The sequence below is a fragment of the Xyrauchen texanus genome, chromosome 31, assembly GCF_025860055.1.
Source record: "Xyrauchen texanus isolate HMW12.3.18 chromosome 31, RBS_HiC_50CHRs, whole genome shotgun sequence".
Lineage (NCBI taxonomy): Eukaryota > Metazoa > Chordata > Actinopteri > Cypriniformes > Catostomidae > Xyrauchen > Xyrauchen texanus.
Window position 1 is genome coordinate 31,244,799 of NC_068306.1, and position 25,967 is coordinate 31,270,765.

Consider the following 25,967-nt stretch of genomic DNA (forward strand, 5'->3'; position numbering starts at 1 on the left):
AAAGAATCTACTACAGTGAAAGAATCTACTACGGTGAAAGAATCTACTACGGTGAAAGAATCTACTACAGTGAAAGAATCTACTACGGTGAAAGAATCTACTACGGTGAAAGAATCTACTACAGTGAAAGAATCTACTACGGTGAAAGAATCTACTACGGTGAAAGAATCTACTACAGTGAAAGAATCTACTACGGTGAAAGAATCTACTACGGTGAAAGGGCAACAACTCGTGGCGAAGAGGACAATATCCTTTCCTTCCTTCTCCAGTCTTGCTGTAGCGAGACAATTCAAATTTAGAGACTATTGAGTTTTTTTCTTTTCATCAAGATTGACAGACGAATACAGAGACTGATAAGAAACTGATATGTGTTTTGAAAAGCATTGAACACTCGTGATGGTGTATGGTTATCCATTTTTGATTAATATTGAGGTTCTTGTTCAATCAAACGATTGACAGTTGTGATATTTTGAGAAAAGAGTGTTTAAGAAAACACACCACTCCATTATTTATTATTTTATTTATTTATTTTATTTTGTCATTGCAATTATCTGTGTATGTTTTGGGGTAAAAGAAGAGTGCACTCTAGGGGAAATTTTCATGGTTGAACTGTGTATAATTGACTGACATAACCTTTTTTTGATTCTATTTATTTTCATTGGAAACCAAATTACATACCAGTTCATATCTAACTTGTGTTGTCTGTTTCTCACCACAACCCACTACCTCCTTTACGAACTTAAAAATCTTCTGCTAAATCTATCTGCACCAACAGCAATTCATTTAATTAATTAATTGTTAAATTCTTAGACACCCGTTACAATTTACTTTCATTTAATCTTTTTCCATGCAATTAAAACTATCATTCTACCTAACATTGCTTTTAGTGTTCTATGGAGGAAAAAAAAAAGTAATATGGGTTTGGAACAACCTACAGGTGTGTAAATGATGACAGAATTTTAATTTGACTGTAGCATTTTACAGTCTTATTCAGTGAAACTCACAGGAAAATTTAGTATTTTGAGGAACAATACTAAAAAAGATCTCAAATGGCATCAATCTATTGATTCCCTGAAGAAAAGTCCAGAGTATCAACACAGCATTAACATTTGACATTTATCAGCTGCCCCCAGCTGTAGCAGCAGGTCACCCCTGGACACTTTTCACTTTCACGGTGTGAATATATGTATGTAGGGGGGTATATTCCTCAGGGTCTGCACTGACAGATGCACAGGTCTTTCTCCACTCTAGAGCCTCAAACAACATCAAGCATCCAACAAACATTTTACAATAAATTTGACCTCCTCCACCATACTACCTCACACCTTGTCAGCTGCATTTGGTGAGATATGAAACTCTTTTAACTCATAATATTCCTATGATGCGCAGGGGGTGCACATTTCCACTATGGGGATTCAATCATGCAAGCAATGTCTGCGAAATTACAGCAGAGCTTGACCTTATTTTCCTTCACATTCTAGAGCCAAAGGATTAAGACTTACAGCTCCTTTTCTCCATATGCTTAAATTCAGACTTTTGGCTAGTGGCGTTAAGTCATTTGGTCCAGATTGCAGCTTATTCTTGCCAAGAACCACCCACTTTAAAGGAAGAAAGTGGATTGTTAATAAGTGCACATCCTGACTACATCAGATCTGAACTGGTGATTTCAGCCATAACTTTGTGGGGACATAACTCGCAAAATATATAATTTGGCTTGTGGAAATCTTGGTAACTTGCTACTTAGCACCTCAAACAAAACTCTGAATATCTTTAAAAGATTTGATGCAAAAACCTGGAAAACGTTGGCAAATCCAGTGATTATTTCATCCTCAAAAGTGCTTTTTGTATCAGCCTGGTTCCTTGTAAACACAACTTTGTTTCCAGGCGGACTGTTAACATTATGCGACCCTGCATCCACATGCGTGGACTCTATAAGCATAACATTAAATATATATACATAAATAAAAATGTCCAACATTCTTTTGAATGTCTAAAATGTAATACTTGATGCCATGAGTGTACCTTCATTTACTATTACAACTATTTTGAATGGCCATGGAAAATGAAGCAATGTTATAACAATTTTACCTGGTCGCAAAAATGTGGCTGTTAATTTATCTGATGAACTTTCACCTTTTGCTGACACTTTATGCATCGCAGAGCCAATGTGTGTTTCTAAATCACTTGTGCCTTTATTAGCAACTGACACATAAGTGCCAGCTTTACATGTCAAACATTCTGCTTCCCTCGGATCTCGACCTGGACAAAAGTATGGGAAGTTTTGGTGCAAATGTTCTGTAAATTTGCACTTTCGTTTGGGCATTGTTTCCACTTGTATTCTGTGAATGTGCCTTCTGAGGCTCTAAACAATATTGTGGAAGTCATTTACAACATGACTAACCTTTAGAGCTGTGATGGTGGTGGGGTCCCGTATCCTTCCATCATCATCCTTCAGATTGTAGCCCTCTGGTCGCTTATCTCTCTCGCTGATTTTCCATAGCTTCACAGTTTTATCTGGGAGAAGACATGACATGATTGACAACAAGGAAAGGGGGAAACAGTGTTTGTGGCAGGAACAGAGAGAAACTCAATCTGCTGATCCGTTGGAAGGCAAATAGCCAGCAAAGGTAGTGAACTTAGCTGGCATGACACAAACAGACAGGAGATACATCAAATAAAATAAATATCTCCCTAATTAACCTGATTAAACATTGCTTTTGCCTTTATCCCTAACAGCTCTGATGTGTCCAAAAACAGTACTATACTTACATGCATACCATCCATCTCAGAAGACTGATGGATGTGAGTTTGTATCTTAGAGCTTCATACTGTACTTTAATATCATGCCGCTTTGCATACACATCAAACATCATCTTAAGCCATTTAACAGCAACTTCAACAGACACAGCAAATGAAAAGAAAAATTACATTTGAGTTCATCTGAGATTTATATCACAACTCGCAGACCTGTATTTTCAAGTCAAGATGGCTAACTTTGTTGGAAATGCTAGTTTGGACTAGCATGAATGAAAAAGTGGAGTGAAAAAGAAAACACATGGAACATGTTTCTACTGCATTTCATCTTATATCTAATGACCCCTCTGAAAATATATATTTTAACTGTGTAAGAACTGTAGAACTTTAGAACTGTAACAACTTTTCAACATGGTCATTCTGCAAAATCGGTGCCTTTTGTGTCTCTCATTTACATACAGTATATGTAAATGATGACAGAATTTTCATTTTTGGGTGAACTTTACCTTTAAAGATGACTAATAGGGACACCAGCACACCAAACTCACACTGTGGAGACCAGCTTTCAAAACATTGTGGTGTGTTCAGTGGATGTGAAAACTTCCAGATAAATCATATAAGAGTGGTTGGCTCACCATTGGTGGAGAGGAGGAAATAGGCAGCATTCTGTTGAGGCAGCCAGCGGATTTTGTTTATCTTCTCCTCGATCTCCAGGCTTTTCAAGTAGTCAAACTCTGGCTCGTGGCTCTGAAAGGTGCTGTAAACATTGTACTCCCCCCGACGGTGAGGATGGTTCTTGCTCTGCAATGAAGTAAGTATTTATGGTATTTTTTTTACTTTAACATAAAAAGTCTGAATGACTTGGTTAACAAGTAACTTTTAAAGAAACTTTATTTTTGGCTAAATTGTTTACTGTGGTGGAAAGTACGTCACAACTGTGGGACAGTAGTAATGTTTGAGAAATTGAAAAAAGAAAATGTAAACAATAATTATTGAAAGGGTTTATTTTTATTTCACTCTTTGTTTAAATTATGATAGTTTTAAAAATATAATCAATTGTATTTTTATTATGGATTTTCAATTTCTGAATCTGGAACCCCTAACCCGAAAAAAGTACAAATCTATACATAAATGGCATTTAAAGTAAAAGGTATCTAAGATCCATTTTGATAGCCTGGTAAAAATGTCCAAGTCAGTTTTGAATGTGACCTGTATGTAACAAAAAAGAAATCTGTTCACGTGATTGAGAATCAACCCCTGGGACATAAAATTAACTAAAGTTGAAGAACACCCAATAACAAATTAGAAATCAATTGTATTATACAAAAAAAAAAGAAAAAAAGAAGTGCATTTACACAGACGTTTTAGTTGTGAGAAATGATGAATCAAGAAGATTCCCAAACTTCAAAAGGTTTGTTGAGGCTAAATTGGGTATTTTGTGCATTGCTTTTGTTTACTGCATGTTATCATGCAATACAAATGTATCCCACATCGTCAGAGGACTACATAAACAATTCATACAGCGCTCCACATTAAAATGCTTGAACTTAATTATGCATATAAGACATAATCAGCAGCAGCACAAACAAATGTTAATTGGAAATTTCAGCTTAAACACTGGCTCATATTAAGTCCCTCTGTGTAAGCCATATCCCACTGTCTGTAGTTATTTTAGAGCCAATAATAGAATGTAGTATTACATTTTTCCATTTTCTTTGTTCCTGGAGGCTGTAAGATGTAAGTGAGGCAGGTTGCGATCTAAAGCACAAAGGTGGTCCGGGTTTAAAGGAATATCTCAATACCGATCAGACCATGCAAACCTTCAGGGTCAATTCTCACCTTGGGAAGCATCTAAATCAATAAGGAGAATTCAAACCGGCCAAGAGAAGACGGGGGTATTAATGGAAACAGATTTCCCCTCTGTGGGAGGGGAAGGGGTTAAAGGAGGTCTGGAACAGAGTGGGGCATGAATCATGGTGTGAGGATTAACAGACACCATGAAATCTCTTTAAAGATGATGCAAAGAGGTGGGGTGGATGGCAGGGTTTACACCCTTGTGCTGCTAGACAAAACATTGAGGGGGTTTTAGATCTGAACAGTTCTCAGACACAACAACGTAGATGGTTCACTACCAACACACAAAAAAGCTATTTCAGTTAATAGAAGACAGTTGAATAAAGATAATCTTCCATTTTAGGATCTATAAAACACAAAGGACAGTGACAGTGAATAACAATATGCATATTTACATGCACAGTTATAATCAATAATATGAATGACATATGAATAATCTTCATATGTCTGTCCCAAGTAAGACATAATGCGTAATCAAATACTGTATATGTCAGCTGAGAAAGTGCAGGTAATACACGGCACTCATCACCAATGTCTTTTGGAGCAAGTGTGCAATTTCAGGACCAACTGTGGTCTGAATAACATGTATACATGCTGATCAAAGCCCAGCCACAATTGCATTATCGACGTCTGTTAATCCGACTACACTAAAATCCGACTAGTACGATTTCAGTCAGACTATAGCGTTTACATGACATCTTAAAAATATTTTTTTTTTTCCGTCAAATTGAAATAAGACTTTTAAAGTGCATGTAAAAGTACTGACTGATTTTACCCGACTGATTTTAGGAGGGTTGTCAGAATACCTTAATCACATCATATCAAAATTGCAAGAAATTTCATGCTACAAGTTGGATTTAATTCTATCATGAGGCAATAATCTTTCTCTTGTTGTCTGACCGGGTCCCCCTTGTTTGTTTCGCCATCCTCACTCAGGGGGCACAAGGAAAATGTAGGGGGCAATGCCCAGCCATACTTCAGACTAGTTTGTATGACAAAAAGATATAGTCCTTATAATAGGGATGTGACAAACTATCAGTTTTCATAATCGATTAGTAGGTTGGTTAGTAGGTTGGTTGTTTGAATGACCAGTCGACTAGTCTGTGTTAAGGATGATAATGTACGTATAATTAGGCTCTGTTATGATCACTTGACCCCGATCAGGCACATTTCAGAGGGATTTACGGATGCTAAGGATTTTCACCAAAATATAGGTTAAATAACTATAACATCTTATTGCAGAATACTATCAAATTAAATGTTAGAAATAAGAAATGTTCCAACACCGCTTATTCACATCCTGAATGCAGAATGATGTGCTTCAATGTAACCTGAGCACTTGATAATCTTGATCCTCACTGTGTATTCAAAAGCGCAGAACTGCAAGATAATGATGCGGGTACACGACATCTAGTTCACGACATCAATCAGTTTAAACCCTTTTTAACAGCAACTATTTATATAAGCAGTGTCAGACAGAATCAGCAAAAGACTTTAATCTCTCCAAAGCACCTCACAAAAACAGAAACATTACTCAGCAGAGGATTTAAAGTCCGATAGTGATTGTCTTGTAATGTATTGTTGATGCAGTGTTTTGATGGATGAAACAGCAGCGGTGTATATTTAAAGCAATAAAGACAAAATAATTATAGCAGAATGTTTTACTGTGTTGACTATTATTCATCTTCAAGCACAGCACACTATAATCACACAAAAATTATTTTTAAGAAGTTCTCTCAATCAATTTGAGAACTGCATTTCCCATTAAAACCACCACCTTTAAAAATATTAATGTTAGTCGACCACACTAATCGACTAGTCAATTGTTGGACGACTAGTTGATTAGTCGACCACAGTGGCACATTCTTACCTTATCATGTATTGTATATTATTTTATGTAGTTCTAGACGTAACAATCTTGGCATTTACAAAACTACTATTTTGAGTTTTGGGTGACACGATACTACCTTAGTGACAGGAGGCCATGCATAACTAAAGCACTGCCGCATTAATATAGAATTTAAAAGATGTGCGTTCACTGGTGTGCATATATTGGCTATTTTACAATGGCTTTGAACATGGCTCATCCAATCAGATTTTAGAAGGATCTTGAGTTTAAAAAGAGAATATATTATCTGGGCAAAATTACCTCCTGTTCTCTCTGGAAGACCACCACTCGTCCGCCTTTGTCCCCAGTGGCCAGGAGCTCTCCTGTAGAGTTGAACTCAACCGTGGATATGATGTCAGCTGTAAGAGAAGACAAAGAAGATCATATATTAAAGCATCAACTCAAAATATTTATGATTTATACTCCGCAATGAGACAAATATTAAAAAGTAATAATATAAAGGGATTTTTTACATCTTTAAAAGGTAAGCTTATCATTGCACAGCATTATGATTGGTTGCCAATCTCAATAAAAACATGTTGGGCCTGAATAACAGCTGTTCTGAGACCAGTCCAACCATCTCATTTCAAATATGATTACACGCTCATCCAGGTTGATGCCAAGAGCATCTCTCCAAATGCTCCCCCATCATAAAGAAGCCCGTCTCACCTCCCCACATCCCCCCATCCATCACCACTCCATTGATATGTAAATCCCACCGAATATCATCCACTACCATTCTGCCAACAAATATCATCTTCTTAAGCCAGGAAGATGCTAGCTAGACCTTTGAAATGCCAGAAACAGTGAACAATTAGAGATTCTAGGTTGATAAGGGGACTGTACAAGACATGTAGGAGATGTAGCACACACCTGTCACTAGAGCTGTGAATCTTCACTGGCCTCACGATGCGATTACGATTAAAAGGGTAACGATTCACCTGTCACTAGAGCTGTGAATCTTCACTGGCCTCACGATGCGATTACGATTAAAAGGGTAACGATTCGATTATAAAACGATTCTCGATGTATCACGATGCATCTTGTCCTTCAAATTCGTACTTTTTAAATTTTCTTCAAAATGTATTTTTTACAAAAAATGTTCCCTTTCACAGCCGTTTTAAAAAATCAGAACGAGTCACATTACATAAACTGGCCTTTTAAATGGTAAATGGTCTGCACTTATATAGTGCCTTTTTTAACCTTATAGGTTACCAAAAAACTTTACACTGTGTCCCATTCACCCATTCACAGTCACACTTATTCACCAATGGCGGAAGAGCTGCCATGCAAGGCACTAACCTGCCATTGGGAGCAACTTGGGATTCAGTGCCTTGCCCAAGGACACTTCGGCATGTGGAGTCATGTGGCCCAGGAATCGAACCGCCAACCCTGTGATTAGCGGCCGACACGCTCTGCCACCTGAGCCACAGCCGCCCTTGCTTTTAAATTCAGTATAGGTTTAGAACCTTCTAAAAAAATATCTTAAAAAGCACAAGAAATAAAATATTGGTTCTCCATCAAAACCAACTGAATACTATTAATTCAACTGATTATACATATTTTTTTATTTTTGTTTAAGCATTGTAAATCATTTAATATATTTAATTATTATTTAAAATGAATCTTTGCCATGCTATTAATTTTCATTTTTAACCACAACTGGAAGTTGCTGGTCCAGGATGAGAGATATATCTGCTTCAATGAGAATACAGCTGTCAGCTTCTCCTCTCCTCGCCAGCACAGGTGATAGTAGAGCAGTTTAAGTAACAAAGTTGTTGCTTCTGAAATGTATCAAGCTTCTCGTATGCACTATTCCATCTGTTTGCTCTGCGAGTATAAGATCACACGACCCTGTTGCAAAAGCTACGATTTCAAACCTTTATAATCAGGTGTGCGCACTGTCCTGACAAGCGAGTGACCAGCAATAAAGCAAAAGCCAATGAAATGGAGAGCACGCAAGAGCAGAGAAAAATAATTAAATGAAAACATCATCTCCCGAACCACTGCCTCATCAATATTTTCTTCTGTGTTTTCCCCCGTTGTGTGCAAATCAGTGCAATAATGGGTGTGAGCTCATTCGTGTTGTTTGTTGGCTTCTTATCATTAATAAACTCTCCTGTTGCTATTTGTGTGGGTTTTTTGAAAGAATTTCGAGAACGTAGTTTCATTCGGGAAAAATGGTCATGTGTTTGATACAGCTGGTCTGCAAACAGTCTTGTTTTTGCACTTGAATTTAGTGTATGCACTTAACACATCTGTATTTGGCGCGCGCCACTGCTCTGCCGTGATTTAAACTGAACTCAGAATCGATTCTGATTCTTTTGAGAATTGATTCAGAATCATTTGAGTATGAATCGCGATGCATCACTGAAACGATTTTTCCCCCACACCCCTACCTGTCACGTTGTCCCTGGGATGAATGCATGACATCAGACTCACAGAGAGATTTCAGGGTGTGACATCATCAGCAATTCATCATCCACTAGTGTGACAAAATCCCTGGTGCTCATGAAGTCATTATTAAAGATGAAAGATCAGACACACAAAAGGTATGAACTCTTGCTCCTGTCTGCATACACTCAGATAAGATTATGGTAGCATGTGGTGGATTGATTGCTTTCAGACAAAATTAATTATTTGGACCTCAAGAGCCAGCCAACACAGCAAATGGCACATATGGAGATGAGTACGAAACAAATTTGATAGATTAATTCATTATAGCAGGAAAGACTGCTTTAAGGCAATCTTGCTTAAATGGCAAGAGGTTGGCCGATATATCGATGCAGATAGTTGCTTTTTGGCACTATTGGTTATCGGCAAAAATCAATACCGATAGCTATTATTATTATTCCTCCGTTTTGGGAGCTTGGGGGTTCTACATTTAGAACTTCTTGGTTCTGCAGTACAATAAAAACAATCACTGACTCTCAGAGTTTGTTGTGCCATGTGACTACTAGTATTGATAAATTATGATTACTGTTAATTAATTACTGCTTATAATGTATTTATTAGCCTATGACAATGATTACCTTATGATGTTATATTGTAAGACATTGTAGATGTTTGTAAGAGTCCATATTTTGTTTGTTTTTGTGAGCTGCATGTGTTTGTGTGAGCTGAGAGCACATACATTTCAAAATAAGAGTCCCCAATGTATTGTGGGGCTTGTTCAAAGCAAGTTCGAAGTTTTTTATTTGGAAGATGCTATTTGCAACCACTGGTTTGCTACCATTTTAGGTAATGCAGTCTTTCGAAAATCTTTATTGGTCAGCACTGTTTTTACATTTACATTTAGTCATTTAGCAGAAACTTTTATCCAAAGCAACTTTGATAATTATTTTATTTTATTTTAAACAATTTTAAAGAAAAATCTAGAAATTTCCCTATTTGAGCTACATTAGCTGAAAGTGCTGAACACCTGTATAATGGATTTTACTAAAGGGTTAATTATGTCACAAACGCATATGTATCCACAACATATATGTAATATTACAACTTACATATGCACAGACAATTAAGCCAATAAACAAGTGAACTTAAACTGAATTACATGCTATTCAGAATGTGTAACTTACATTTATAATATGCCCACACTGGTTTCAGGAGGGGAAGACTCCTCTACAATCACTGCAAACTTGCATTTCGGTCTGGCTCCATTCTGGTGTGAAACACCCACTTTTCATAATTCCAATCAATTCCACATTAAATAAATTCAGACAGACAAAATCAAGTCCCACCCTCATTTTCTCATTGAACACCCAGTTTATGGCACATTAAAGCTGTAATGTACAATTTTTTCAACCTAAATAGTTAAACCTGTCTTCCAGGGCCTTACCTGTGCTACAGAACATACAGCACCCTTCTAAATACCCAACATGGTCTGAACAATATGTGACCCACTTCCAAAACTTGAAAGAGCACTTCAAAAGAGCTTCATAGCTGAATGGCTCCCATTGTGAGATGATACTGTGTCTAATTGGCAGCCCACCACTGGGGAAAAGTGGGCCAGGTTGGGACAGTTAATTAAAGCAGCCCCTCTAACGATAGGGAATCCAGAAAACCAGGAAATTGGATTCTTTTTGTACAGCATTGTCTCTGGTAGCTTAAACATCAACGTGCTTAATGTGTCTGCCAGCAAAAGACTTAAAAGGTTAGGTCACCCAAAAAAACAAAAACAAATATGTACTCATGCAACCTCGTTTTGTTTCAAACATATGATTTTCTTCTGTGTAATAGAGGAAATACATTTTTTGTTTATGAATGATGACAAAATATTGAGGAGCCCTATCCCTTTAAATGTTAAATAGTTTCAAAATTGTAGTAGATTTTGAACTGTCCATGGAAAATATAATAGCATATGAAAGACCTGCACATTTTAGTTCAACAATTAACAAAACAAAATAATTTATATTGTTTACATCTTCCTCTAGTAGGTAGACTAGACACCTAGGTATCTTTGTACGTTTTCTGAATATTTCTAGGTATCCTCACCTTACCTGGAGCTTATATGTCAAAGTACCAAAATAAACTGCAGATTTGAGCCTGTTCTGACCGAGCAAGCACACAACAACAGTATTACACCCTACGCACACTCCCTGGCTGCCACAAGAATACAATCTCACATATGGATGAATGGCGAAAGGCGTTATAGTCAAAGTGCATTAGCAAACACTGCACTAACTCCCTCATCTGTGCAGATGCAGATCAGTTCCTACCTTTGACACATCTTCCTTGGTCTTCTTCAAGGATATGCATCTGTTTCTCTAGGTTTGAGATGCACTGTTGCTATGTGATCCTTAATGTGAAAAGAAAAGGGTTGTTTCAGCTGCACTAACTGCAGTTTTCTCTCTCTCTCTCTCTTTCTCTCTCTCTTTCTCTCTCTCTCTCTCTCTCTCTCTCTCTCTTTTGCACAGGTAACTCTATTGGCGATACTGTATAGTCTCATGTTTCGCCCACTCTCGGCTCACAATCTTAAATGAGTCCAGTAGAACCCCTGAAAAATCTGCTTGGAATCATTTGCATAAATCCCAAACAAACAAAGATGATATGACTTCTAAATATTTGTTTTTTGCATTAAAAAAAAGAGGGATAACATGAAACACACAGAAAGAGAGAGAGAGAGAGAGAGAGAGAGAGAGTCTAAGAAAATAAACAGGAATTGAAAAGGCTTGTTGTTTTTTTTCACACCAATACACCTCAGTGGGCTTTTATCTCATCTGCACTGAGAATTTAAGTGCAGCGTTTCCATGACAACACTTCTTTGGACTAAAACAAGGGTTGTGTGGGATTCTTGCAAAGACTTTGTTCTTGTGGTGTGAACTGGCAGCGCACGGAGTGAATTTAGAGCAATCGCGCCCTGCTAAGCTTGGCTTTAACTAGTTATTATCTTATAGTCAGATTCTCATGAACTGATAAAGCAAACATCTAATAGCGTCTAGAACTTTTAAATGCACCTAATCTGTTTATCTCACAACATCTAAACAGTATATATATATATATATATATATATATATATATATATATATATATATATATATATATATATATATATATATTATATCATTTAAATTGTAATGTATGCATTTGTTTGTAGAATTTGTTGTACCACATTTAATTTATGTTGATTTTAAAATACTACATTACAGTAATGGGAATATGGCTGGAAATTGTGCTTAACTGACACAAAAATGTCACATTACAAAAATGTCAATGGTCCTAAAATGGGCTTTACTTTCTTAATGCAAAATATAATTTCTCATATTTTTCTTATGATTTTGTGATAAAATATGACCCAGACAGGTTTTCATACAATTCACCTAATTGTGCCCTGCTCTGATTTAACAAGCTACTAAACAAGCAACAAGATAGATTGTCTGTAAACAGAGCAAATATCCAATTTGCTATACAAATAAAAGCACAAGTGTACGCATGCTTATGGTCCTTGACCTTGCAGATAATCTACTGCACAAACAACGTTCTTGATGGAATTAATCAGAGAAAAGGGAAAGCTCTTTGAAGCTGTTAGCCTATACTCTACCACATGCCAGCAAAATCCATAAATCAAAGTAAGAGTGGTCACTCCTTTGTGAGTTGCATTGAAATTAGGACAACTTTTTTAAATGAAAGAAGAACTTCACATTGCTGTGCTAAAAGTGGTAAAGCTTGGAAAACTCTCGACCTTCATGACAAAAATCAGAGTCATTGTGCAGTGAGTTAATGGCCGTTCTTTCAGATTATCAATGGACATTTAAGCCATCAGCCTTCAGTTGGCTCACAAACGTCCTTACAAAAACCCTGCTGATATACTTATACCAGCCTAATCTGGTTTGAAAGTGGTTTTGGGCACTTGTCTGCATGGTCAGGCTTTGTTGATTTGCTAAACCAGCTAACTTCTGGTTTAGCCAGGCTGAAAGAGCATTAGACTAGCTGAATACAAGCTTGGCCAAGCTGAGAGACCAACTAGACCAGCTTTAACCAGTTTAGACCAGGAAACCAGCTGAATATCAGCTTGGCCAGGCAGGAAAACCAACTAGAGCAGCTTTAACCAGCTAAAACCAGCTAAATACTAGCTTGGCCAGGCTGGGAGACCAACTAGAGTAGCCTAAACCATCCGAGACCAGCAAACCAGGTGCACACCACCTTGGCTAGGCAGGGAGAAAAACTAGAACAGCTTAAACCAGCTGAATACCAGCCGAATACAAGCCTGGCCATACTGGGAAACCAACTTGAGTAGCCTAAACCAGATGAGACCAGCAAACAAACTGAATACCAGCTTGGCCAGGCAGGGAGACTAAACAGAGCAGCAATCCAGCTGAATACCAGCTGAATACTAGCCTGGCCAGGCTGGGAGACCAAATAGAGTAGCCGAAACCAGCTGACTACCAGCTTGGCCAGGTAGAGAGACCAACTAGAGCAGCTTAAACCAGCTAAAACTAGCTGAATACTAGCTTGGCCAGGCTGGAAGACCAACTAGAATAGCTTAAACTAGCTAAATACTATCTGTGCCAGGCAGGGGGACCAACTAGAGCAGTTTAACCCAGCTGAATACCTAATGTGCCAGGCAGGGCCAAGAGATCAGCTTAAACCACCAGATCATCTTGAACTACCTAAAACCATCTTAATACTAGCTTGGCCAGACAGGAAGATCAACTAGACCAGCTTAAACCAGCTGAGACATCAAACCAGCTGAAAACTATCTTGACCAGCCAGTGAGGAAAAAACTAGATCATCTTAAACCAGCTAAAACTAGCTGAATACTAGCTTGGCCAGGATTGGAGACCAACCAGACCAGCTTAATCAAGTTAAAACCAACTGAATACCAGCTTGGCCTAGGCAGGACGACTGACTAGAGCATCTTAATCCAGCTAAAACCAGCTAATACAGCTAAGATTATAATGTTCAGCAGGGAACACACATATCCACAAAATGTAAATTTTGAGATTTCAGTTGTGTTTTTGGAAACCACATTTAAAGAAAATGGAAAAGAACAGCTTTTTTTTTTTTTTTTTTTAAGAAAATTGTAAGAAATCCATCAGAAATTATAAGAAAAACTAAACAAAAAGGAATTCATTACAGGGTGAATATGGACAGATGTGCCACAGAACTCTTTAAATTTCTACACATCATTGATCACACATAGGCTGGAAAACCTCACTCACCCACATTGTTAAAACAATACGTTAAACAACCATATCAGAGCAAACACAGGATCATAGGCTAGAGTGAAAAGGTGGCAGTGGGGTTGAGGGGATGAAATAATTACATCAAAATCATATTCAGATTCCTTGCGGAAGCAGAATTTCAAATGAGTTTTCAGAGAAGCAAAACACGCTGACCTAATTAGTCCCCTGGAGTACCCAATTTTTGACTACTTATCTACATTTCCTTTTCTCTCATTATCAGCAGAGAATATGGCAAGAGACAAAGAAAACAACACACCTGAACATCTAGGTAAAGATGGAAAGGTCAAATTGTTATATGTAAAATCATTATTGTGTTTGGATCTTGACAGGATACTTGTTTTCTTAAATCACAGTGTGAACCCGCCTGATCTTGTGAAAATTATGTGACCGTGGTGCCATTTTTGCACCAGTAAAAATAAAATTGTGTGGTTGCTCACACATATCTTGGCATTTCCGAGGTGAAATGTCCCAAACAGATAAAGTTAAGGTTAAGCTCTAAGTTAAAAAAATAAAAATACCTTTATACCCTAAATTTTAAACCTAAACAACTGTCATAAAAGCCAATGTAGGATGAAAAACCGAAGAGGTTTTTAGGGTTAATTATCTACTCTAATTTATCCCTAATAATTAATTAAATAAAACCATTCTTCCTACCCTAAATCTAAACCTAACCAACAGTGTGAGAAAAAGCAAATGTGAGATGAAATTGCTAGGGCTGCCCCCGACCAAAGATTTTGCGGTGTTAATTTATTTAATTAATTTAAGCCATTAATCGACTAGTTGCACATTTATGATATTAATTTTATTAATTAAATATATATTTATTTGGGGGATCAGAAATTGGTTTGCGTTCCAGGGCTAAGAAAGAATGTTATAAGTAACATTGCAAACACTGTTCTACATTACAGAGAAACACTAAACCGTAATAATGAGCCTTTAAAATATACATTTTACAAGTGCACACATGAAGCGAGCCGCAGCAACACCGGCAAAAGCAGTAATGATTCTGAATGTGTCAGAAAAACCAGCAAGAAGACTGTCTGAAAATGTTGTTCATTTATAGAGAGAAGTGCACATTAGGGTTGTGCCTGGGTTTGATGATGTCAAGACGATATTTGGCTTGTTTTCCCATTAATGTATCAAATTATTATTAGGCTATTATTATTATTATTATCAAATTAATATTAACCGCAGATACACAGACACCCGCTTGAAGAAACACTTTATTAAGAACAGATGACAGAAAAGCCGTCTATGCGCATGTATAACACGAAGTTTGACCATAGGTGTGCAGTCTCGTGGAACACGCGCATCTAAAAGACAGGCCCACCGACAGGCCCGCCGTCAGGGGGGGTCAAAGGGTGCAGATGACCCCGGACCCAAGGCCCAGGGAGGCTCATGCAAAGGCCTGTGTTTGCCCCTTAATGGGATAAAGTACAATTTACGTACTGACTTATATCATCAAAAATAGAATGTATATGTATTTACATGATAAATACATGAATTGTTATCATTAAAACACATTTCACCTTGTCATCTGATTCTGATCCCCATCCCCCCGCTGTTATTGTGTAAATGGTGCGGGAAATCTGGCCAATCTGATGTGCGGAACACACACAATGTGGATTGTGCAGCTAATATAAAGCGAGGACTGACTGGAGAGTAAAAATGCCTCACCATCTATCCAATTAAAACAAAAAATAAACATCGCAATTTTCCTGCCATGTAGGCAGTAGGGATGTAACTGTTTCAAGGTTTCACTATATACATCGGTTTTAAAATGGATGGTTATTATACTGTTGAAATCTTCTCATTGACCCTTCATTGCATGAAGATAAATAAAATGTAATTTATAAAATAAATGAAAATCCTAATCAGTTTAATTAAGACAGAATCTGCGACAATTACACATCATCATATAAACTTGGATAAAATAAATATTTCAAATATTTAACTTCCTCATGTTGCATTTGACTGTCACTCAATTTTAAAGGTGACATGCAGGTGTCGCGAGCGCTGTGCATCATCACAAGTCACCACATCACCACATCAGAAGTCATTTACAGATATGTCCGGTTGAGCCTGAACCTTTATTTCTGTTGTCTGGGATTACTTGGCTATGTAAAAGACAGATGAAGCACCATCAATGTTGATGGCTACCCAGTCTGTAATCGGCTCAGGCAGGAAACACTTCAAACCTTAAGCACCATCTCCATGAGCAACATCCCTCGGAATTGCGGAGATGAATTATGTGGAAATACAGTATACGGGATAATAAATTATAGCCCGTTTCATAAAAATACAAGATTCATTTTAGTTTTACATGATTTGCAATGACTAGTTAGGCTAAAGTTAGGTTTATGCTTTCTGTCAAATTCACAAATGCAGCAAATGGATTTAAACCCTCGTTCAACTTTACAATGCACCAACTGTTCTTTTGCCTAAGTGCAGCGCAACAGAAGGCCAATGTGTTTGATAATACTAATAATATGTTTTATTTGTAAAACATTGTACTAAACAGGGTTTACAAAATGCATGGCTTTTGGTGTTCAGGATATTGACATTCACAATATGCATGCAAGAATTGACAGTGAAATTGTGGCAGAAATTGTCAGTTTTGGACAAAATGCCGATAAATAAACTGCACATGCAAATGCATATTTGAAGTGTTAACGTAGGCAATAATCATTACAAATTATCAATATAAAATATCAATAACAAAATATTTTTCGTTATAATCATCTGACTACTGTACTTGTTTCTTGTTCTTTTTTTTACCTTGTCGGATTAAGAGAGTGTCCTGATGTTCAAGATCAAAAGCTAAAGGATTAAAGTTGAAGAAATCCAAAATAAAGTTCAAGAATTGGTTATAACAGAAATATTTATCTGTGTTTATCAGAAATAGCCTATTTTATAACCAAATATTGAACTGCTTTTAATACTGTCAATGCACCTAAATACAGTGAAACTGTAATACCATGGTCATTTTTGTGATGGTTATCATTCCGTTACACCCCTATTAGGCAGCAAAGACGGTGACAGGTCCACCTGCACTTGACCCACGTGTGTGCAGTTTGATTGACATCAAACACGGCCCCTTGATGATAGCCTTCCCTGCATTCTTCACAGCCACTGGATACAATTATTTTATTGACATTTTAGTTTTGTTTCCAGTGAGATATTGGGATGGGGAGCCCAATTTGGAAAATGTCGTCCCCCTGTCCATAAATCCTGATGGCGGCCCGGCTAAAAGTTTCTCACTCTTTCTTTGTTTCTGTCTTCTGAATACATTTTTTGTATGCTATGAGATCAGTTCACTATATTTCAACAGAGCAGTTCATTGTGACCAATTCTGCAGCCTATACATCTGTGATGAAAACATAAAATAATAAAAAACACGTTCACCTCGAACCATTTATTAAATTTCAGTGATTATTATCATCATTATAATTATTATTTTTACGTCTTCATTTGTGTAAGTAATTTTCCACCTGCATGTTTAGATGGATATTTGAATGACGATAAATGGAAAGGTGGTTAATTATGTATGTTATTTTTATCACTTCCTTATTTTATTTGCTTTTGAGTTTCGTTTGGAGTGCAATTTGAATTTAGAAATGTATTTGATTTAAGTTTTTCATTTTTTAAATAAATTAATATAATTTTCAATGCAAAATCACTAAAGCATGAATATTCATCGATCCCTCAGCCCCAGATTTCTGATGTAATTGGATATTGTGTGAGATATATATATATAAATATATAAATAAATACACACACACACACACACACACACACACACACTGCATTCCCAATTATTAGGCAAGTGAGTATTCTGATCTTATTATTTCCATACACATTTTCCAACTCCAAACCATATAAACTTAAATGCTTATTGGATTCAATAATTTTCAGGTGATATGAATTTGTGTAATGAGTGAGGTTGGTGCGAAAGTGACTAACACCTTATATCAAGGTGGGCATAATATTAGGCAGCTTCATTACCTCAGGTAAAATGGGTCAAAACAGATATGTAATATATGCCTTTCAGACAGATGTTACACTTTTGAAATGGCAAAAATGTTGAGGCATGACCACCGGAAAATCATACTTTTTGTTGCGAATAGTCAACTGGGGCACAAAAAACGCATGGAGAAAAAAGGCTCAAATTAACTGCAAAAGACTTGAGAATAATTAAACGTATAGCTACCAGGAACCCATTATCCTCCAGTGCTACCATATTACAGAACTGCAACCTACCTGGAGTGTCCAGAAGTACAAGGTGCCAAGAGATCAGAGACATGATCAAGAAGGCTGAAACACGAATATATTCACAAGTTGAAGTGTCAAGATTGGGCAAAGAAAAACATGAAGACTGATTTTTCAAAGGTTTTATGAGAGTGACTCTTGATGGACCAGATGGATGGGCCCGTGGCTGGATCACTATTGGACACAGGGCACCACTTCGAGTCAGGTGCCAGGAAGGTGGAGGAGGCGTACTAGTATGGGCTGCTATCATTAAGGATGAGGTAGTTGGACCTTTTCGAGATGAAGATGGACTGAAACTCAACTCTCAAACCTACTGCCAGTTTCTGGAAAGTACTTTCTTCAAGCAGTGGTACAGGAAGAAGTCCTCAGCATTCATTCAAGAAGGCCATGATCTTTATGCAGGACAATGCTCCATCACATGCATCCAAGTACTCCACTGCTTGGCTAGCCAGCAAGAACCTCAAAGATGCCCAAAAAATGACTTGGGCCCCCTTCCTCGCCTGACTTAAATCCTACTGAGGACTTGTGGGCCCTTCTCAAACATGAGATTTACAGTGAGGGAAGACAATATACCTCTTTGAACAGCATTTGTAAGGCTTCAGCAGAAGTTGATCATGAACAGATCAAGAAACTGACAGAATCCATGGATGGAAGGCTCATGGCAGTTATTGAAAAGGGTGGCTATATTGGTCACTGAATATTTTTGAAAGGCCAAAAATTTTATTTAATTGTCATTTTGTTAATTATTTGTTGCACCTAATCTAAAAATTGAGAATAAAAAATTGAGTTGGGAGAAATTATTTTTGTAATTTAGTTGCCTAATAATTGTGAACACTTATATATTCTCCTGAGAAAGACAAAAGTAAGTTTTCTTTATTAAACATTCAGGTTTGAGGTTCAATAACATTTTGGATTGACTGAGAGCATTGTGTTTGTTGAACAATAAAATTAATCGTGAGGAATACAGTTTGCCTAATAATTGGGCACACAGTATATATATACACTCACCTAAAGGATTATTAGGAACACCTGTTCAATTTCTCATTAATGCAATTATCTAATCAACCAATCACATGGCAGTTGCTTCAATGCATTTAGGGGTGTGGTCCTGGTCAAGACAATCTCCTGAACTCCAAACTGAATGTCAGAATGGGAAAGAAAGGTGATTTAAGCAATTTTGAGCGTGGCATGGTTGTTGGTGCCAGACGGGCCGGTCTGAGTATTTCACAATCTGCTCAGTTACTGGGATTTTCACGCACAACCATTTCTAGAGTTTACAAAGAATGGTGTGAAAAGGGAAAAACATCCAGTATGTGGCAGTCCTGTGGGCGAAAATGCCTTGTTGATGCTAGAGGTCAGAGGAGAATGGGCCGACTGATTCAAGCTGATAGAAGAGCAACTTTGCCTGAAATAACCACTCGTTACAACCGAGGTATGCAGCAAAGCATTTGTGAAGCCACAACACGCACAACATTGAGGCGGATGGGCTACAACAGCAGAAGACCCCACCGGGTACCACTCATCTCCACTACAAATAGGAAAAAGAGGCTACAATTTGCAAGAGCTCACCAAAATTGGACAGTTGAAGACTGGGAAAATGTTGCCTGCTCTGATGAGTCTCGATTTCTGTTGAGACATTCAGATGGTAGAGTCAGAATTTGGCGTAAACAGAATGAGAACATGGATCCATCATGCCTTGTTACCACTGTGCAGGCTGGTGGTGGTGGTGTAATGGTGTGGAGGATGTTTTCTTGGCACACTTTAGGCCCCTTAGTGCCATTTGGGCATCGTTTAAATGCCACGGCCTACCTGAGCATTGTTTCTGACCATGTCCATCCCTTTATGGCCACCATGTACCCATCCTCTGATGGCTACTTCCAGCAGGATAATGCACCATGTCACAAAGCTCGAATCATTTCAAATTGGTTTCTTTACCATGACAATGAGTTCACTGTACTAAAATGGCCCCCACAGTCACCAGATCTCAACCCAATAGAGCATCTTTGGGATGTGGTGGAACGGGAGCTTCGTGCCCTGGATGTGCATCCCACAAATCTCCATCAACTGCAAGATGCTATCCTATCAATATGGGCCAACATTTCTAAAGAATGCTTTCAGCACCTTGTTGAATCAATGCCACGTAGAATTAAGGCAGTTCTGAAGGCGAAAGGGGGTCAAACACAGTATTAGTGTGGTGTTCCTAATAATCCTTTAGGTGAGTGTATATATCGTGAAGGAGGGAACAAAACGAATTTATTCACACACATGAGGTATTTTTCCCGGACAAAAAAATGCCTGACCTGTATAGAATGCACAGATGAAGTAGGTTCTTTGCCAGAGAGATGTTGATAACTGTTGTAAAGCCATCTTTCAAAAAGTTGAACAACACACATTTTAATTGCACTTCCAGTTAAAATAAATAAAAAATAAAGTTCAAAATTTGAAATTAAGGTGTATTGCTTTGTGTAGCTTAAACTTAACCCTGCTTAAAGAAAATTAACCCATAGTACCACCTAGCGTTCAACCAGCAGTAATACCGGTGTTAGTCGGTTTCCTGTGTAGTTTGTTTTTTTCTGCGACCAACTGTCGAATCAAAAATTGTTTGACCAAGACTTTTCTCATCGACTAACCTAACCTGGTCGACTATCAGCAGGCAGCCCTAGAAATGGCAGAAGTAACAAAGACTTTTTGTGGTGCTTCTATAACACTTTCGGCTCACAAAGTCGAACAACTCTGTCCCAAGTGCAACACTCTATCAGTTGAGCTACAGTGAAATTTAAACTAGCTCAGAAATGTAGCTGGTTATATAATGTACACTTTAAAATGTACTGCCATAAAAGTCATGTGCTATAGTAAAAGATGTCATAAGATTGTGTGAGGAACAAAGCAAAAAGTAAGGGTTAATAATCTGCTGATAATAATCTGCCGTTTTACATGTGATTTCTGTGACAGTGAATAAGGGCTGTTGTTGTTGTAGCGCCTCTAATGTTCATTTCACCACAAATCTGCAGCGATACGCACAACGATCATTTTGTGAATGGTTGCACAGTAAAAATAGCTCAAATGTGTAGAGACTAAAAATATCAGTTTGAGGATATCTAATTTAATTGCTACTTAGTGGCTCAAAAAACAGAAAATCTTTCAAAGATTCAATGTCACTAAACAGTCACTAATCCAGTGATTATTCCATCCTCAAAAGAACTTGTTGTATCAAAATGGTACCTTGTAAATGCAAGGATCAGGGAACAGATTGCGGGCAGTCAGATTTTTTGACTAGCTGAGACATAACTGATTCCACCCCGTATTCATTTTACATCCTACAAATTCCCAGTTGTGTTAAATATGTGTTTTTGTAAGGAAGAGGCATCAAATATACAAGATAGATGACGTGAGATAAACAGTAATGGTATGTGTGTGTAATAATAGTGGTGGTGCTTTGGTTCACAGAGCTGCTGTGTGTTAGTGGGTAGCAGTTTGGCAGTGAAGTGTTGTTTTAAGCTGTATCCATTATTAACACATTAGAAAAGTGAGGAACTGAATAGAAAAGCTAATTAATGGAGCAAATTGGATGACTGTGAGCTAATTGTTTTGTTCCTGTGATTTTGTGCTGTGATTTTGTGCTGTCAATGATTGCATATAATTCATAATACAAGAATAATTCTTGTACAAAGAGGTTTTCCAATGGTTTTTCTTTGCTTTTCAATAAATATAAAATGAAATTGGAGGCCTATAACTGCTTTACATGTAGATCATTTTTTAATTGTTGACTTCCTGACTCTGTTGCAAAACCTAGAAAGCAACATACGCAAGCATAATTTTAAGGTGAAATTTTATAAGTGAAAGAATTCAGGATTGTTCCCACTGCAAATATGTATTCTTTACCATAAGTTTCACAGAAATGTTTTTTTTGTTCTCTTTTAGAATAACATCTATCAATTCACCCACCAAATGTATCTTGCCTGGTGGATCTGGAGTGAAAAAATAAATTAAAAAGCAAGTTGAACCTTCAAACACAGCTGGGTTAAAGGTCACCATGATACTTGAAACCAGACTGTCTCCAATTGCAGTTCTTTCTCGTAATAACAAACAGATGACTCCAGGGTTGCAATAAAGCAAGCAAGTTCACCCTCGAACCCTTATAGCAGACAGTGTTATGTCTCATATAATTAAATATGAATGCAAGATATTGGCTTTGTGGCCATTTTTGACTCCTTGTCTTTGGTGAGATTGGATGTATCAGCAGAAGATGAAAGGCTAAAATTAGCATAGAACGGATGCAGATAGTGCTGGATTCGAGGCTGTGCTGAAATTGAAGTGCAGAGGGTGAGCAGAACAAAAGTAGAGAGGGGAGACGGATGTTTCATTATGAAAAAGAGGTGAAGTGAATTCATTTTAAGGAGTTTCAAAGCCTTTGCATTTCAGAAAATATTTCTCCATAGTAAAGACACATGGTACAGCTTGCATGCCTCCATTTCACCAGTTTAGATTTATTAGCATGCACATAGTTTTGGGGGATATTGAAAATATAGAAAAAATTAAAAAGGTGCAATGCAACTTTTCAATAACTTTAGGGTGGAATTGTGAGGAGAGAAAATGACATAGGATTGACAGCTTGTAGAGGTAAATGCGAAACAACTGCATGGGATAGAGATTAGTGTTCTGAGGTATACAAGTTACGTGCGTCACAAGGATTGACTAGATAATTGTACAGGTTGCACCCTGACCTGGTTACAATTACACAAGCTAGATGCTATGAATATACTCCTATCTAATATGTACTTCTGGAAATATATGCCAATAGATTCATAACTAATATAAACTCAATGATTTCACGATGTTCAGCACGCATTACAGCATGGCCATTATGCCATTAATTTGAGGTTGTCATTGTTTCCTATTGATTTGACCTGCAGTACTAAGAAGCTTATATAGGAGTTGCTAATCTTGTGGCAATGAACAAACACAGCCATTCAAAATTCTCTCTAGGTTTATATATAACTGGTCCATGCTAGCTGATGGCCATATCACAGATCTCTTAAGGCACGTATTGGTCGGGACAATCTGATCTAAACCTGAACTCAGTCAGCCAGGCATGATGGCATATCAACAGAACAGTAAATGCACAAAATTTCAGATGTGCAGCTGTAAACAAAGGGGTTCGGATTTGGCTGGTTAGCATGATCAAGTTATGACATGCTGCTATTTACCATTATATGGGGCAAAAACATGTACAAAATCAACTTATATGACATTAAAATGTAATATAAATAACTTCATGCCTCATTCTATGCGTAGAATTCACACAAGATCAGTAAAAGAAGCTGTTTTAACTACTCGATGATGATTTTAAGTAATGTAGTGTATATGCAGTAGATAATGTGTAATTTGTTTTATTTACATTCTGAATTCATGTAGCTAATGCGCTTACACGCTATACATTGCCATAATATTCACTGATTACACTCTGTTATAGTAATTTATGATAACACTGATGCTATTGCAAAGATGGGTGTAAAAAAAGGGGTGTTAATGATAGAACGCAGACAAAAGGATGATAGGCATACCTAACTTTGCGCAGATGCGTGAATGGCTTTCGCTGCAAATGGCACAAGTGAAGAAAATATAAAACAAAAGAGTTAATGGCCACTTAAGAGTATTTTAAGTAGCTTTTATTCCTTTTGTAGACTAATAAAAAATAAAAGCATGACATGCTCTTGAAAAATCATACATGCAAACGATCATACAGATGTAGGTAAGTTTGCACCAGCTCGCTAATAACTCTAAACGCCAGTGTGTTCATGTTGACTGATCTTGACTGACTAAATGTGAATAAGCCGTCTGCCTCAAAGTAGCTGGAGCTACAGGTCACACCTAATGATGACGTGGACCAAAGGTAGCAAGAAGGAGTTTAGCAGCCATAAGAAGTTTTCCTGAATGTTCTTCCTGGCGAGCGGTTTCGAACCACCAAAACAAACTTAAAAGCACCTTCTTTCTGACCAGATTTTGTTCTAAATTATGTCTGACCCGTTTCGTAGGAAGTGTACAGGGGCCTTAACATTGTGAAATGGGACTTATATTTTTCCCATTTTTGGGTGAATTATCCCTTTAAGTACATATAATGTTGAAACCAGTAATGTACAAAGAGTTTTTTTCCATGATGCATTCCAGAGCTTTGCAGATGTACATTTCTGAAATCCACAAACTACACATAGTATTGCACTAACCGAAGAGTCAAAATGTGTCGCTTATTCTATAATTACAGCGTATTTTGGGATTTTAGACATTTGAGATTTTTACATTATTGCTTTGCTCAGTGATAATGTTTGTCATCAAATTATTCAAGGAAAAAATGATCTGAGCAATTCTATCAGCATTATGTTTATAGCTCTATATTACTGAATGTAAATAGGCCTAGTGATTTCATTTATGCATTTTTCTTCTAAGTAATTTCAGGAAAGTTTAAACAAATATGAAACATAACTGAGATCTCAAATAAGTCTCCAGAGCATAGATGGAAGCATTCAAATCATGGAGGGGTGATACATGTGCCAGGCGAGCAACTACCATTGAGATGAATGAGAATGCTAACAGATAGCTCTCTCCAGATATTATAGCGGTACTTGGTGTAAACAACTCAACACAAAATATTTTGGTTCCTCCCAAATGCATTACATTTTAAATAGATGAATCATTGTGAGTGTCTGATCTAAATGCAGCTAAATAACCCTTTCGTTGCAAATGAACCATCAAAAGAAAACAAATGCTTGCCTTTGTTTGCAAGAAACGAGCAATGGCTAAACTAATGCCCTGTGTTAACAAGAGAATCGCAGAAGCATGGATGGATCACACAGCCCCTGGGGCATATCCATCTCACAGATCACTAATCCAGTTTCTATCAGAACACCATGAAATGTATCTGTACAAGTCAACAAGTTGCTCATTCTGAAGTATATCGTCTAGGTTACGGATGTAACCTCCATTCCCTGATGGAGCGAACGAGACGTTGTGTCGGAGAAGCGACACTAGGGGTCTCTCTTGAGCACCGAATATACCTCTGATCTATGAAAAAAGGCCAATGAGAAGTTGGCATCTAGTATTAGCATACCCCACCCCCGGACATATGGGTATAAAGATGAGGAAATACTAGAGTTCATTCAGGATTTTTCTGAGGAGCCGGAAATGGTCCGAGGACGCGTCCCGAGGCTCTGGTGCTGAGAAAGGACTCGAAGCACTTACCTTGCTCCACACACCCGGCAAGGGGAGGGTTAGTGACTGAGGAGGAGGTTCTGTAGTGGCGTCCTCTGGACTCGTCAGAACCTGCCGGCAGGGGGACAGTCGTGGGGCTGAAGGCGGTCTGGGACCGCGTCCAGCATGCCGCGACCGCAACGTTGCCATGGTCATGCCCTCGCAGTGAGAGCATGAACCATCCACAAACGCAGCCTCGGTGTGATCGCTACCCAGACACACGAGACAACGCCTGTGGTCGTCTGAAGCGGAGAGCACTCTACCGCATCCAG

At 37.7% G+C, this 25,967-nt stretch overlaps 1 protein-coding gene across 2 annotated transcripts in view; it reads right to left on the minus strand.

Moving 5' to 3' along the window:
* Window positions 1–25,967, minus strand: part of LOC127624865 (serine/threonine-protein phosphatase 2A 55 kDa regulatory subunit B beta isoform) — a 64,285-nt gene that overhangs the window by 16,471 nt on the left and 21,847 nt on the right. Inside the window, exons 1-4 of one of the 2 annotated variants that reach the window (XM_052099819.1) lie at window positions 11,215–11,294; window positions 6,758–6,855; window positions 3,390–3,555; window positions 2,402–2,514 (exon numbers count right to left, since the gene is read on the minus strand). In XM_052099819.1, coding sequence (XP_051955779.1) covers window positions 2,402–2,514; window positions 3,390–3,555; window positions 6,758–6,855; window positions 11,215–11,254 — 417 coding nt within the window. In that variant the 5' untranslated portion in view covers window positions 11,255–11,294. Of the gene's footprint in view, window positions 1–2,401; window positions 2,515–3,389; window positions 3,556–6,757; window positions 6,856–11,214; window positions 11,295–25,967 lie in introns of those variants that run through there. The other variant, XM_052099818.1, reaches the window with a different exon arrangement.